This window comes from Nymphalis io, chromosome Z (genome assembly GCF_905147045.1).
Source record: "Nymphalis io chromosome Z, ilAglIoxx1.1, whole genome shotgun sequence".
NCBI lineage: Eukaryota > Metazoa > Arthropoda > Insecta > Lepidoptera > Nymphalidae > Nymphalis > Nymphalis io.
In genome coordinates, this window is record NC_065918.1 from 13,049,852 (window position 1) to 13,066,291 (window position 16,440).

Genomic DNA, 16,440 nt, shown 5'->3' on the forward strand with positions numbered 1-16,440 from the left:
GGTTTAATATTATTTACAGCTTACTATTAAAGAGTAAAAAACATAATAATATGAATCATTTTTCTACTCGGAAAGTATATGTAAAACCCAGTGTATTTTTAATGGGTAGCATTAGCGATTATATTATCGTTATTATCTAATAATAGTATCTACTAAGTTGAACCTTATAAACTTACTCGTAAACGAACGACGTCACACATGTAAAACGTAGTACACATACTTCTAATGAGTTCCCAATTATGGTGGTATTAATTAAGTACCCTCACGCCCACCATTTTTACTTCATTAGGCGAACTTTTGTACGTATATAAATTAATGAATTTTCGGAATTAGTAAATAAAAACAGGATCACTGAAAGAGTAATGAAGAAAGCTATTGCTCTGAGTTTCTCTGAGAGATCGAATCAGGAAGGATGAAATCCGTAGGCGAACCAAAGTAACCGACATAGCCCAAAAAATTCCTAAATTGAAGTAGCAATGGGTGGGGCACATCGCTCGTAGAACCGATGGCCGTTGGGGCAGAAAGTTTCTGGAGTGGCGACTACGAAACGGAAGAAGCCGCGTGGGCAGGTCCTCTACAAAGTGGACCGACGACATAATAACATTGGATGCGCGTCCCATTTTCCTCGAGATGTTTTTCTTTCACGACAAGCAAGATATAAATTACAAACACCAAATAATAATAACCATAGATTGCACCAACATATTCGGGCAAGTGTCGTCGATATGTCACATGCTTACGTTAAGCGTTTCGGCTACGCCGTGCGTAGCATTGATGTAATAGTGTATGATGTATAACCTTTCTCAAGAAAACACGTCACGGCATCGTGACGTAGCATGTTGCGACAGCGTATAACGTTGCCATATCGTGACGAGATAAGCTGAACGGCAATTCACGATTTCAAAGAGCATGATATAAACGACGTCGTACAATGTAACGTAGCGGGTTACAAAGTTACCTTGATTTCCACGACACGACGTCGAAACGCTACAAGGTGTGCTACGTAACACGTCATTGCGTGTATATGTTTTGTAGTATTAACGCAGAAAAAAATCAGATTGTATTGGTAGGTCGTGAGATAAGCTTTCAAACAAACTCATCAAACTATTATAGGTTAAACGCTTAATAATAATTTATTTCAGTAGAAAAATGACTCAATAATGTTATATACCTAAATTGCCATGCATTTGGACTATTATTATTGAATATTAGTACAGATAAGATACTTATGTAAACTTAATTGTTATTAAAACAACAAACAGAAATATTATTTAATAATAATTATTTACTTATTTTGTAGTAATTGAAAAATATAATTGAAAAATTTTATAGTAAAAGAATTTCTAAAATTCATTTTTACCACCATTTTACAATTTTATAAAGTATGTTTTACGCTATTTTATCATTAAAAACGAATTGATTTTTGTTATAATAAAAACGTCTATCGTACAAGGAATTATGTCAAACATTCAAAAAAAGATTGAACCAAAACCACGGCAATTATACCATGAAATACGAGAATTTAATTATACTATGGAAAAAAACAATATTTTGCTACTGAAATAAAAAGACATGCGACTAAATGTTTATACATCATTCTCTTTTTTCTGATATCACATTTAATAAGATTAAAAATGTCCTTTTAAGGAGGTCTTGGAGATTATTAAACCACGACAACAAGCGTACAAATTTCTTTACGGTCTAAACTTTGGCCACCGGGTACGACAATAAAAAACAAACTAATCATAAAAGCTAAGTAAACTAAGCGGCGCTTGCGCTGGAAATAGATAGATCCATGTTTTTTTTGTATGTAAGAGGGCCATTTCTTAAAGGCAGGCAACGCACCTGCAACACCAAAGGGCCGGCCTTTGAGAAATAAGTACGCCTTTTTCTTGAAAGTTTCTATGTCTATCGGTTCGGAAACGCCGGAAAGGCAGAAAAAGCCTTAAAAACGCACTGTTGTGGATGTGTTCATCCACTGGGTCATATCGGCTCTTAAATAGTTTAATTTACATAACTTAGAATTTTACTTTTTAAATTACTAACTTCAGTTTGAGAATCCCTATAAATCTTATATTATTTTATAAAGAACTAATCGTAAGTTTATCCTGTATCGTTACTAAAGTATTGAAGCACAACCTAAGCCATTCTATGGTGATAAAATTAGCTTTTTCCTATGGATGTCTACGAGGTCGGATTTCTGTCCCAAAAAACAGTTTATCTTTGTATGTTTGTCTTTCAACGAAAACGTTTCATATAGACGACTCTTATTCTACCCTTGCGAAGTCGAGATGGCTAGCTAGTATATTTTATTGATTTAAAATTACATAGATATTTACGGCGCGGCGAGAAACGTAGGCGTACATTTTAAATAAAAATAAATTTAGCTTCGCCTTGGAGATATGTGATCTTTTTTTATTTGTTTTATTTTCTTATTTACCTATATCTATTATTATATAAAATTTAGTTTTATGAGTTAAATTAAAATAGTTGTATTAACTCTTATCATAAATAATGCTGACTTGTCTATAAAAGTGTTATGCACTGATTGTGATTTACTTTCTAAAGCTAATCTTTTTGGCTAATCCATATGAATAAATAAAAATAAAAATACAAAACACAAGTTAATAATATATTGACATTTACTGATCGTCGCTACGTATAAATTCTATACGTAATAATCCGTATTTTTTCTGAAATGTTAGTTAATGTTTGGTCTCAAAAAAGAATAGGCTCAAATAAAACTTCCTATTATAACACATTATTATAATTACTCGGTCTTAATTGAATATCATACGATGGTAGTATGTTACTGAAAACGCGTTTTACCGTTTTCCTTAAGATTCTATGGTTAGAGTCATAACTTAACAGCATGACAGCATCGCAGCCTTTATTGTTCCATAGCTGGACACACGGCTCTTCCTATTTTAGGAAAAGACTTGTACATTATTCTAACACGCTGTTTTAATTCAGATGGGATAAACATGTAGTAGAATTTAACCCCTCACAAGAAATTTCTCTTATGATGTTTTTCTCCTGTTTCCAATGAAGTTTTAAAAAGCCACAACTCTACAAATGGTAGAGACAAAAATGGTCCTTTGGCTCGCAAAAGGTGGTGTAGTTACAATTTTGATATATGTCGTTTAGGTTTGTATTTTGATGAAAAATCCCAGTTTGTGACCTTTAGGTGTTACCGCTCGCGCTGCTACTAGATCGACGTCTTCACCAATAACGAAAACAGCATCGAATGTTGATCAGAGAGAGATTGCTGTCTTGATAATCAAAACTTTATATACAGCAGGTATATCGGCGGGTATACCGGATGGCATACCTGCTGTACATAGCGGCTTTTGGAAACATCTGCACAGAACCCACCGAAGAAGAACTGAAACGTTCATGCTGAATATCATATTATTAATATTAATACATATCGCTCTATTATCTTATCTTGGTGTCTAAAAGCGGTAAAAATAATATAATGCTATTTATTCTTTTTACACCTCCAATGATATGTAAACATCAAATATTGAAATCGAAACATATCACTTATATCAAGGCACATTATTGCAGCCGGAGCCGTTACGACTTGACATCGTTATATCAAAGAATCTATAGATATGAAAGGTGATTGGCAATCTAAGAGCTTCCAATTTATAGAAATTGCATTTTATTGGCTACGAAGGAAATTGGCTAAAAGACTTCATGGAATTTAATAATAATAACGTACACGCATTTCAATTTCAATTAATTTCAATCAATTAAACAAACGGTATTGTATATTAATGAAGTACGTACTCGACGGATTAATTATTAGTAAAGTACGTAAGATATATTAGTACGCAGGTGTGTGCCGCAATGACAGGTGCTCTATATACGCACACACTCACAAGCCGACGAGTCGGCAACGAGACGGGACCGGAAGACTTGAACGGAAATTGGTTTGAATAGATGTGTAATAATGCCAACTTCCTAAATCCTGTTTACCATTGGGATTTTTTTGGCAAAAAAAAATCCAATAACTTTTAACGGTTTAACGCGACATTCGAACTCTTATGTTTTGCAGCCGTAAATTTCTTAGTCATCGATTTCACACACGACATTAAATTAAAATGAATAAAAGCATTGAAATGTCGATCAATCGTTCGTTTCTTCATTCGTTAAGTTAATTTCCATTACATTTCTATTGCACGACGTAAAAAACGTATATATCATAACATAAAATAGACATCGTTTTGCGTGGCAAGTGCGAAAACAAAAAGATCAAATACACAAGGACTGAAATGCAAAGGTTTAAGCAACTAGATTCAAAGGAAACATGTCTGTGACTGGATTGCAAATAGCAGGATTGATGTGCAATTAATGGTCATATCGTTCATGTATCGATTGGAAGATGATTCGAGTCACTTACCAATATTCGGATAGCGTAAGTCGAAACCACGTTCATTTAAACGTTAATTATCACGAATACTGAAGAGGGATGCTCGCAAAGGCTTTTATAAACGATTTTCATATGAAATCCACTTTTAATTTGAGATTTTTGCGTTTGATTTTTTTTAATCGAATGCATTTGATTTTAAACTTGTATTGCTTCTAATATCTCGTTACGCCATAACCACTTAGCAAATTGCTCTAAATTTGACCTTTAAACAGAGCCGTGGGCTGGGAGGATGTAGATGTCTTTTACATAGGTCACGTTTCACAAATAAATTTACGATATATTTATATACATATTTTATATTTTACATAATGTACAAACGTAACATATTCGTATGCCTGCGGTATTAAATCGAGACAGCATTTAAACGAAAACGTGAAATATGATATTTTCAAAAAGGCCTATTCTATTTATTCAAATAAAAATCAACTGCGCTGGAAAAGTTATATTTGTTTTAAATTTCCATTTATTAATAGAAGCAATATAAATCGTAATAAAACTTAACAAAGGAAACAGAGTGAATATATTTTTTTATTAAATTAACGTTGAACAGAGATATTTAATATCGCGTTAATAATAGTTATATAAAATAAGCATTAAATTTACATAAAGCGATTCTATCAATTTAAAAAAAACTCATCAAGCTGACTGTAATTAATATTTAGATGAGGTTTTAAATTGAAATATCTGTAACCGAGTGGGGGGCCGATGTTGATAAATCTCCCGGGGGGTAAACGGAACGTTTCGTCCACAGGTTTACCGAGGCTTTAGTAACATAAGAGTTCAAATAGCGCGCTCTTTGAACCGCACGGACTGTTTATTCAATCTTAACGGTTTGAGGATTTCATTTTACCAACATGGAAACAGATTTATTTTAAAAGCTTTTAAATACTTTTAAAATTCTTAATCACGTTCGGACAATGATTGGACATATAATGTATTTCAAACCATTTTGTTTAGCGATTCAGTCGCTTTGTAAAGAACGAACACGTGCATTTAAATAAAATAATCGCTCTAAACGAAAAAAAGACACTCAAAATATAATTAAGCTAATGATAATGATTTTAGACTTATCGTGGTAAAGTAACTGATATTGATATTTAATTAAACAACATAATAAAAATTATAAATATTATGCTTTTGAATAAAATATACTATATATAATAAATATATGTATAATTACTATTATTTAAATCAGAATAAAAAATATCAGCGCTTCTAGGCGGTTATGATCACATAAATTCCACACATAAATGTAAAAAAGTTTCAAGGGTTATTTTTTTTAAACTGTTTGGATTAAACAGTCAAAGGGAAAATAAACTCATAAAATGATAAGTTGAAACATTTTATCCCGTAACAAGCTCACTCATAAAAATAATATATTTTATACGTAACATATTTAGTTTTATTCGTGGCTGAATAAAAACTTTTTCAACTGGCGTAAAATTCGATAACACAGCGCTCGCGGTGTGCAATGGAGGATTTAAAAAAAATAATAATATAAAAGTGTAACAAGTGATTGAATACCCTGAAAACATTTTATTCCTCTTCCAACTGCGATATTTGAAATGGTTTTAGTTTATTCTCCTATGGGATGGATTCCAAACAACAATCAACATTGTTATTTTATATTTCTTGTAAGATAATATTCGAATATTAAAAAATCCTTCCAATAAAAGGATACTTTTTATTATTCATAAAGAAAGGCGTCTCGACTAAAAAAATATATGACTAAATAAAAGAAACCGTAACAGTAGTAAACGCTACTGCGTTTAGGACGTAGTAGGACGGCCTTCGATAGAACAATTTTATCTTTACGAATACTAACGAATTTAGTATATAATTTAGAAAGAAGAATAAATATTTTTTTAAGAACTAACTTTTAACATTACTGAATCAATAGCCGATCCAAAAAAGCACAGGCTGTATTTCATGTTCTGAATTTGTGTTTTTAATTAATTTAGTTCTCGACAGTACGGTAGCGACAAACCAGATATTTAAATCAATAATGCTACAATAGCATTTAAGCCGAATTTGAGAACTATAATATGATTCTATCAAATGTATTGCGAACCGAACGCTAATATTATTTTACTTATATAATATAAACTATTCAGTCAACGTAGCTTTCCATTACGTCAACGTTTCTAGTAGCATAACAATAATAATTGATAGACTGGTGACGAGCTATCGTATTGTAGTCGGTAACGAAGACAAAGGCACATATTCTAAGTGATTTTGCTCCAATGTAGGTACAATACTGACCAATTACTCAAGATAATAACTAAGATAATTTATTTATTCAACGAAATTTATTGAATATTCATTGTTAAAAGAAATAATATACATATTGTTGTCGATTGAATATTATATGTCGCCTTTGTTATATGTATCTTATATTTTTATATTAAAAGGTAGGAAAGTTTTGTGAACACGCTTTTTTAAAAAAACTAGAAAAAAATACTAGTCCAAACATGAATAGTAACTATTGTTTTCGTATTATATTTACAGAGAACGGTTTTAGGCTATAAAAGCGATAAGACTTTAGCTAAGCGGTAACGATAAATATTCTAATTTGTACGAAACAGCATCTACAGTTCGAAACCGGGGATGAAAGAAATCGCATCGCAACGCTAGTCAATAATTAACTAATAATAACATTTACAAGTAATTATACCAATAACACGGCGTGTAAGTAATATAGTGGAAATATGATGTGCCGGAGGGATGTACATCCATGCAGTTGATTGAAAATATATTTGTAATTTCATATCAATTCATATTTATATATCGACTGTTTATATTACGTTACGATATAATAACAATCACTAACTTAATTATAAGAAATCAAATACAAAATTATAATAAAACATTTGAACACAAATATTATAATAAAATTGTATATAGAATATACTTTATTGATAACACTAAAATTACAGCAGTGGACAATTTAAAAATTAAAATGGCAAAATACACAAATGTACAAAAAACACTCGCGTTATTCATTTTTAAACTTGGATTTTTTATTGTTTTGCGGCTGTTCCATAAAACAATAAAAAAATCCAACTGTTGAGGTTTTACATGTACAACTTTAATCGGTTAAATAGCGACGCATATAGTTAGAAAACTCCTAAATGTCCATTGCGATTGCCATCTTCCAATGAAATTCAGTTTTTATTAATGGATGGAAACATTTTATGAATAAATTCCACTATACTAAATTCGTTGAAATAAATAAAAGGCTTTTTCTGTACAATGATTTCAAGACAGTATTTCAAGTATGATATTACGTTTTATAATATTCCATTTTAAGATATTTAATATTTCAACGGGCGTCAATTTAAGGATATGTTCAAAGGAAATCACTTACAATATGCAGCGAAAGCTCTCGAGCATAACTCAAGAGTAGGAAGAATTTCATAAATCTAGCTGATTTTCGTGAGACGTGTAAAGCACAGTCAGTCAGAACTATTTTGAATTAAGTTGGAATACTTTTGCATTTTTGGTATAAAATTGTAACTTCACAAAATATTTTATAATTTATACATACGTTAGATAGTATAAATATGCATTCAATTTTAATATAAATATTTAATATGTTTTAAAGGCAACTTTTCTTCTAAGATAGATTCAAGGATGTTTACATGACTATAGCTCAACTTATAAAATATTTATTTTGTATATTAGTATTTTATATTGAGTCTATATGAGAGAGTATCATCTCGGATACCATCCTGAATTACAAATTTTTAAGTATTCATTGTATTACGAAATCATTAGATTAGCTTTCTTATGTTTATTTTATGTATCGTTTCATTACATTGTTCTCGCGAGGCAGTTATCGTCAATACTAACAACTTTTAACATTTTTATTAAATAAAAGCCTGTGAAGTCCCACTACTGGGCTAAACCCGAATCACATTTTGAGGAGCAGGTTAGCTTATTTCATCACGCAACTCCAATACCAGTTAGTGGATACAAGTTTTTAACCATCGTCAAGTAGGAGATTAAATATTATAAACACAAAACAAGCACATTGAAATAATAACTTGAATGTCAGACAGTAAACATGTACACACGTATGAAAGAGATGTTCTTTCATCGTCAACAAATAGAAATGGTAACCGCTTTACTACAGGTAAACGATAGTAAACGATATTCATTACGATGCGCTTGTTTGTCAGTTCTCATTTTGATGGCCCAACAATATCAGCACATTGATTAACAACGGAATGTTTCTGTTGATATGTCGCCGTCGGTCCAATTCGTAATGCTTTCGATGAGCTTCGACACATACACATTTATCGTCAGCTTGTACTTGTACAAATACTTTATCACCGATAAAGTAAATGTAAATTCTAATATAGCAAATACATTATATAAACTATGTTAATATTATATATGCGAAAGTAATTCTTACTGTCTGTTAAACTTTCACGACTATACCACTGAACTAATTTTAATGAAAGTTGGTACGGAGCAGGCTTCAACTTAAAGAAAGGACATGGGCATTTTTTTATACCTTTCAGCTACAAAACACGCGGGCGAAAAATAATTTTGTAGTAAGTTAGAAACTTTTTATTTTATTACTTTATATTAATATTTACCATCGCATAGAGTACTGTGTTTCATCTTGATAAGAATATTGACGCCATATCAAATTAAGACTTTTGAATTACTAAGTTTAATTGAGATTGAGTAACGCTACAATCGAAGCATGCTTTATTTGTGCAAGCTATGTAAGCTGCGCTTTCACTTAAAGAAAATTGAACTTATAGTTGCTTATTTTATAGAATAGGTAGGCGGACGAGCATATAAGCCACCTGATGGTAAGTGGTCACCAACGCCCAAAGACATTGGTAATGTAAAAAATGTTAACCATCGGTTACATATAAATAAAATGTCTGTCTTTTATACACCCCTATTATATTCGGCTAATTATAATTCGGCGAATTTATATTCTAAAATGGTTTAAATTTGGTCCTCTTATAGAATTAGCATCAAAACCAAACCACCGATGAAATAAATAAACGATTCCAAATAAAGGTAGCGCCCCAGATATAGAAAATTTAAAAAGCGCAACGAACCCTTGTTTTAATAAAAATAATTAATACAAAAAATCGATCCCCAAAAAGTAAACCAGCCGGTTTTAGATAATGAGATGAGGTATTAATTGAATAACAATTAAACGAAACGGAACTACGATCAACGGCGAACGCTTCAAAATTTAAAAGATTAAAGGAAAAAGGCCATGTGAAAAATACGAGGAAAATTACGCAGAGGTGTGTTGCTTTTGCAAAACAACCGCCGTCGTTTTACAAGCGCCGGTTCACAAGAGTAAAGTTGCGACGGTGGCTTTACACAAATAAGGATTCGAACCGTTTGTTCATTAACCTTGTCGTCCGAACTGAGCCCGTAGTAATTTTTATTTGTTTTCAAATTTAAAAAATTGAGCTTAGGGGAAGAAAATTTTTCAGACAACAATGAAATCACTGGAGGCTATTTCGACGCATTTAGATGAAAAAGAAAAAATAATAATTTACGAAGGGTTAGAAAAGTTACCCCGAGCTGCTAGCTGTATTGAGTTAAGGGTAATTATATAGAAAAAGAATAGTTTTGTTACTCTTTTTAGTTAAGGACCGTTGAGTATTCCGTGAAAGGTTTGACTTTTCTCTCGTAGTGTTCGAAACTTGTGTGAAATCAAGTTTTTGTATTTTATATTTTAAAACTCACTTAGAAACTTTAAAAATTAAATTAAGGATAATCTTTTTATCTATTTACTGTAGGTTTTGAAATTTTAGTCTCACATTTAAATTTATCATACTTCCACAGTGTTGAGTACATTGAGCTGAAATTTTGAACATCATTTTAGTGCTGATTTTATATTACTTATTTTTTTGTATTTATTTATTAGGAAGCCAACGTTATATATAGCCAACTAAGAAATACGATTTCATAATAAGTATATAAAAATACCCATTTTAGTCGAACTTAACATGCAAGTTAGAAGTTGTTGCTCACTTAAGTATAGTCTAATTAACGAAAAACAAAAAATCCGTAACTTATATAACAGTGTTTGTTAAAAAATATTTTAATGGATTTTTGACGTTAACCACAATAAAACAAACTAGTAAATAATAATTTGAGCTAACTATGAATCTATAAATCAGTCCTTAAAAAAAAGAAATATTCAGTAATCTCAAAAAAAAGTTTTTTAATTTCTTAAGTGAAATTTGAATTGACTTTGTTAGAGGATTATTTAATTTTTTATTTTTTTGTTTTTATATATATTTAACTTTATAAGTATGTTTTGACTTTTGCTTTAGAAGAGTTTTAGTACGTGGAATAAATAAAACTTACTTTTATACTTAAACTTATTTTTATTGATTCGCATGTAGCCGTGAGTATCTTAATTCCTTTATTTTAGCATTATAATGTTAGTTATTTTTGACTATCATAATAGTACGAAACTCGACTCGTGACTCAATCTTGAACGTCTTTTTTTTCGACTTTTAATTTAATGAATTTTATCGGTAATAAGTTTAAAAAAACAAAAACCGAAAATAGAGTCGAGTGAAAATAAAGTAAGATTAACTTCAGTTAAATTGAATATCGTTATGCATCTTGCATGCCGTTGACGCCGACTACCACGACATCCTCGCAATGCACTAAGGCTCTTTCAATAGTGTTGGTGTATCTTAAGCTTCAAAATAATTTTGTCATTCCAAAATGATAAAATTCACACCGGACCTTTGAAGTTACCGACTCGTGGCAGATCTGACGCAAACAGACTTTTCTTCCCACGGAGCGTCGGTGCGGGCTGGTCCGCGTCCGTCCGTAACAAAACGCACCAAGGGAACTCAAGGGAATGTATTTACTCTAGTATAATTGAACGCATTTAAAACTTTGACTATTCACTATTCTGCCAAGTAGAAATAAAATTAAAAATAAAAATTATTTACAGAGTTCTATTTCATGCTACAACTCATGTAAATACTTCAAAGTATGCTTTAATTAAACAGACTTTTATGAATTTGTACATTAAAGGTAAAACCTTTAATGTACAAATTCTGTAGAGCCAGAGGGTGAATTCTACTGACAAATTGTCACTTCATTGCAATCGAATCGAAATGTAATCGTTGCCGTTTAACCGTTTTCCTATTCAACTAACACAACGAACCAGTTGCGGCTCGGTCGAAGTTGAATCGGAACAGACAAGGGAACGTATTGTAACACTTGAAAATTAGTAGTTTTGGCTCTCACTTACGATACAGCTGAGGTTTATTTTCGTGAGGAATAGAATGGGTAGCGTATCGTAACCTTTATAAATTAGTAGAATTGATCCCATGTTTGTCATGAAAATACTACGGCTCAGTATTTGACCCTGAGGAATAAAACATTAAAGTGTTTATTTGCAAAATCAAACCCCGTGTCTCGAACAAATTCTGCAATCCATATTAACCTTTTTATTTTTTACTCTTCATCGAGTTTTTGTGTTAATTAGTAATAATCCATGAAAGTTTTAATTAATGAAATCGTTATAGAAACCAATAACATTTCATTTTCGTTTCATTCCAGCTCTTCTTCATAGCGTACAATAAAGCTTACTAGGCCAAATTATGCTATTACTTTTATATTCGAAAAATAAATAGAAGCCTTTCAAAATGTCGCGTGTATCGCGAAATTTTAATATATTATTTATTATCTGTTTGGTTGCTATGACATATGAATTAACCAGAACACAGATACTTTTTTTCACTCCGTTTTGTACTCGAATTAATAACATATTTTATCTAGTTGATTTTGAAGGCTACTGATTTTGTCGTCTTTTCAATTGTAAGGATAAGTGCGTTTTAAACACAATTTATTTAATTACACATTATTTAAAGAGTAACCGATTATTATTATTATTTTATATATAATAATACATGCGACTTTGACGTACGATTATAGCCCAGCAAAATTTAATATTTCATTCGCGCGCCCCCTTATCCGCCCCCTCTCATAGATCGCACATCGCATCAAAAGCTTGTTGTGTAAAAAAATGGAACGACTCATTTAGCGGACAATCGTGTCATTCAAAATAATAAAACTAAATAAGTATATTCAACGTGTGGTTGGCATATCAAATTATAAAACCAATATCTTATAAAAAGTAATTGCAAATCATAGTCAAATTTTAGCAATTTTACTTTCAAGTCATTAATCAATTCATAAATTATTTATTATCATAATTTATTTACTTAAAAAAAATAATTTATTAATAAGGTATAATAATAATATAAGGTTATATAATTTAAACTTTTTTAGAAAAAAAAAGTGTTACAGACAAAAATATACAAAATTGGTTAAATTAATGAGGATTTAGCATACTCTGATGTAACATTTGAAATGTTAACGACATAATAAAATAATTCTGTAAATTAACATAACATAAGACAATATTGTTTTCGAAGAAACAAACGAATGATTTATCGATTCGTCTGATATTAATAGTCCGGGCGTTGGGAAAAATAATTCTGTCAAAAATGGTAAAAATAGCTCGAGCTCGGCTAGAACTTTTAATAGATAACATCGAGTCACTCACAAACCTCAGATAACCTTGCGGGATATAAAAATCTGGTCTATTGATATTGATTACGCTCATAATACTTCATCAAACTTAAAAACTGCAATAGACGTTCTGTGACGGTGATTGATAACTATTACAATTAACTTGGAGCCCTTGCAGCTGATTGCTGGATTTACGGGAACTCAGATTAAGTATGACGAATTCAAAGAATAATATTTTTGGATTCAGAAATATGATCAACGTAGACATATCGTATACCTACCAAAATATCCGAATTTTACAGTTATTTAAATTCCAATCTGTTCTTATACTCACAATATGACCTAAGGACAAAATATAAACGGCTATTTTCGTTTCATTAAAATAAAGCTTTCTATGGCGCGTGTATGCCGTCAAAAGTAAATAGCAAACAAATCAAGTGTTGCCTTAATGAATCTTTAAGTGACTCTGAAAGGAAACTTATTGAAATCAAATAAGGAGTGCCTAAAGTAGCCATTTTCAACGTCTGAATTTAAGCTGTAAGTAATACAATATATATAAGATATATAAGATAATAAGTAATATAAGAATTTCAAAAGTTGCCATATTCTTCTTGATCGTGACAGTCAACAGAGTTACTCAATATATAACTAGAAATTTAACTCTACAAGTAAAGTAACTGTATTAGAGGAGTGTAACTTAGAAATTAGCGAATCGTAGACAATTTTCACCTCACTTATGAAATGAATATATTAATGCATGACTGCAGCTCAGCAATCGTTTAAACACGTTGACACAATCTATTGAAATATATCTATAATAATACTAAAGTAATATTATATTATACAATATTTACCTGCACATATGCTGTAAGCTCTGCACACGCTTAAATCGGGATACTGGATACAGCAGTTGTACTCTGACAGGGCCGAGCACTGGGCGCAGGTTCAGAAAGAACAGATAGCGGCCGCTGCGCGACGTCTCCACTGCGTTCTCGATGAATTCCACAATAGTCTGCGCTTTGAACATCGTACAGCCCCCGAAGCAGAAGTTACCTGAAATTAATACATGATTAAAATTTTGCCCCTTTTTAAATATATTTCCTTTTTGTCAAATTTGATTAAATGTAATTACAGATAATAATTTAATACTTTTGAATGTTTCGGATTCGTATCGATTTTGATATCATGGAACTAGAAGTATTGATGAATTGTTGTGAAATTTTATTATTAGGCGGAACCTTCGTTATCTATCCAAATAAAAAAAAATGAAGTTTCTATCTGTGACTTCAATATATCTGCCTCCTTTAAAGTTAATATGGCTATTTACGAGTTACCAAAACCAAAACTATTAATTCTATTTTTGTATTTCTGTTGGTCCGGGTTAATCTTTGAAACGGCTAAAAATTACAAATTGAAATAAAAATAAAAGCACAAGCTTTAGAATGCAATTTTTAACTAGGTTGTAATTTTGTTCTATTAGTCTCAACTTAAGTAACAGTTTTGTTTTGTATTTTGTACATTATTATTTTTTTAAGTTTACCTATTCCTTAGTTTTAGGGTATAATTAAGTTTGCATAAAATTATTTAGTTACATCCTTATATTAGATAAAATGGGTTGTTATTTTTTTCCACTACTTGCTGCTGCTTTACATGGGTAAAGATTACCCATGGAAGTAATTAGGTAGTAAAAAAATATATGTAGCATGCCATGCCAAAGATATTGTTGTATATTCATTTGATAGAAATGAAAATACTACAACTAATATGTATATAAGGAGGAATTACAATAATTCAGTATATCCATTTATGTTCAATTACTAGAGTAATAATAATCGCACTCATATCAGAAATATGAAAGGTTGTGTGTGTTATGAATATTTATTACTTCTTCAAGCTTTATCGCATCTAAAATATGACATAATTAAAATATTTTGGTGTTTTCTACCGTTTTAACTAGATTTTCGATTAGGGCGCGGGCGAAGCCGCAGGCCAAGCGCTAGTTTTTATATATATGTAAAATATGCAATATCCTGCCTTATGGTCAAGGTATAGGTCAATAAACGACGGAGTTTTTAGAAAAAAAAGACTAGTAATCGTTTTCAAAATGACGCTAAACTTAATGTGTTTTAAAGGGCGCAACATCCCCTCCATATTCAAACGCTATCCATTCGAGAGATTCGAGTGCCATTGTTTTTAGCATATAAAAGCCTAATATATTCATATATGTAAGTTTTTGCGATTAGAATAAAGTATCACACTGAAAATGCACTAACAGTTTATTTTTAATTTTTTTCTTCTGTTAGCCCTTAAATAGTCGTAGTAATGCAAAGCATGCTGTGCTGTTATAACTAATAATAAATTAAAATAGAAGTGGAAAGTACAAATAACTTCCGAAAAGTAAAGATTTTTTTAAAATATGATTACATTAGTATTTGGTAACTGAAAATTATACATAAATTATAAATATTTATAACAATATACTTTTTTTTACACTTAATAGGCAGCGTTTGACCGTTGACTTGCCTGATCTTAAGCATCGATACGGTTTAGGATGTAGCACGCTTGCCTAAAAGAAACCTGTTCACTCTGGATTTGAAAACACCAACGTTCTACCTATAAGGAAATACAGACTCAGGCAGAGCATTCCATAGTTTCGCAGTGCGAATGATGAATGTGGATTCAAAGCGCTTCGTACGTAGGCTGGGATTTCCACTGTGTACCTATGGCGCTTTGGTCGCGTATGCCTGGCCGTTCGATAGTAAAAGGGGGCGGAAGGAATCAGTTCGTGTAATTCCTGCGCACATTCTCCGAAATGATAGAAGACTGAAAGTGATGCAACCACACGTCGATGTTCGAGACTTTGGAGTCTAGACTCGACCAATGTGTCCTCTCCTATCAGCCTCCTGGCTCGCCTCTCAATCAACTCTAGAGCCCGAAGATGGTGCTTAGCAGAGCCGTCGCAAAAATGAGAGCAGATTTCCATACAAGACCTCACTTGTGCTTTGTATAAGCTGAGCAGTTGTACTGGAGTATAGTAACATCTCACTCTCTCAATCAACTCTCAACTCTCTCAACGTTTGGAGAGGATACCAAGCTTTCGGGTGGCTATTTGGGCTTTGTACTCAATAAAAGAGCCGAAATTTAGAGTCGACGTTAGAGTAACGCCAAGCTCAAGGTGAATAGTTATAGGTACGGACACATTTCGGAAAGAGGGAGGTAGCTGAAATTCCCTCTTTTTGGCGGAAAACAAACACGCCTGCGTCTTGGTTGCATTGAACATGACCAAATTGACATCGCCCCAATCAGACACTGCCCTTAGGGTCATGCTCATGCGCTCAAAAATGGCCTTTCTCTGAGCCAGAATTTGGGCCTCACTAGCTCTCGACAACTGTGCAATCATCTGGATACCCATGGATACCGGGTATCAGCAGATCATTGATGTGCAGCAGAAA

The 16,440-nt window shown here is 31.8% G+C and overlaps 1 protein-coding gene across 2 annotated transcripts in view; it reads right to left on the reverse strand.

The window, feature by feature from the left end:
- The window catches only part of LOC126780483 (uncharacterized), a 50,292-nt gene that overhangs the window by 12,776 nt on the left and 21,076 nt on the right, over positions 1–16,440 (reverse strand). For both annotated transcript variants that reach the window (XM_050505010.1, XM_050505011.1), the window contains one exon: positions 13,843–14,041. In XM_050505010.1, the coding sequence (XP_050360967.1) occupies positions 13,843–14,041 (199 nt within the window). The remainder of the gene's footprint in view (positions 1–13,842; positions 14,042–16,440) is intronic.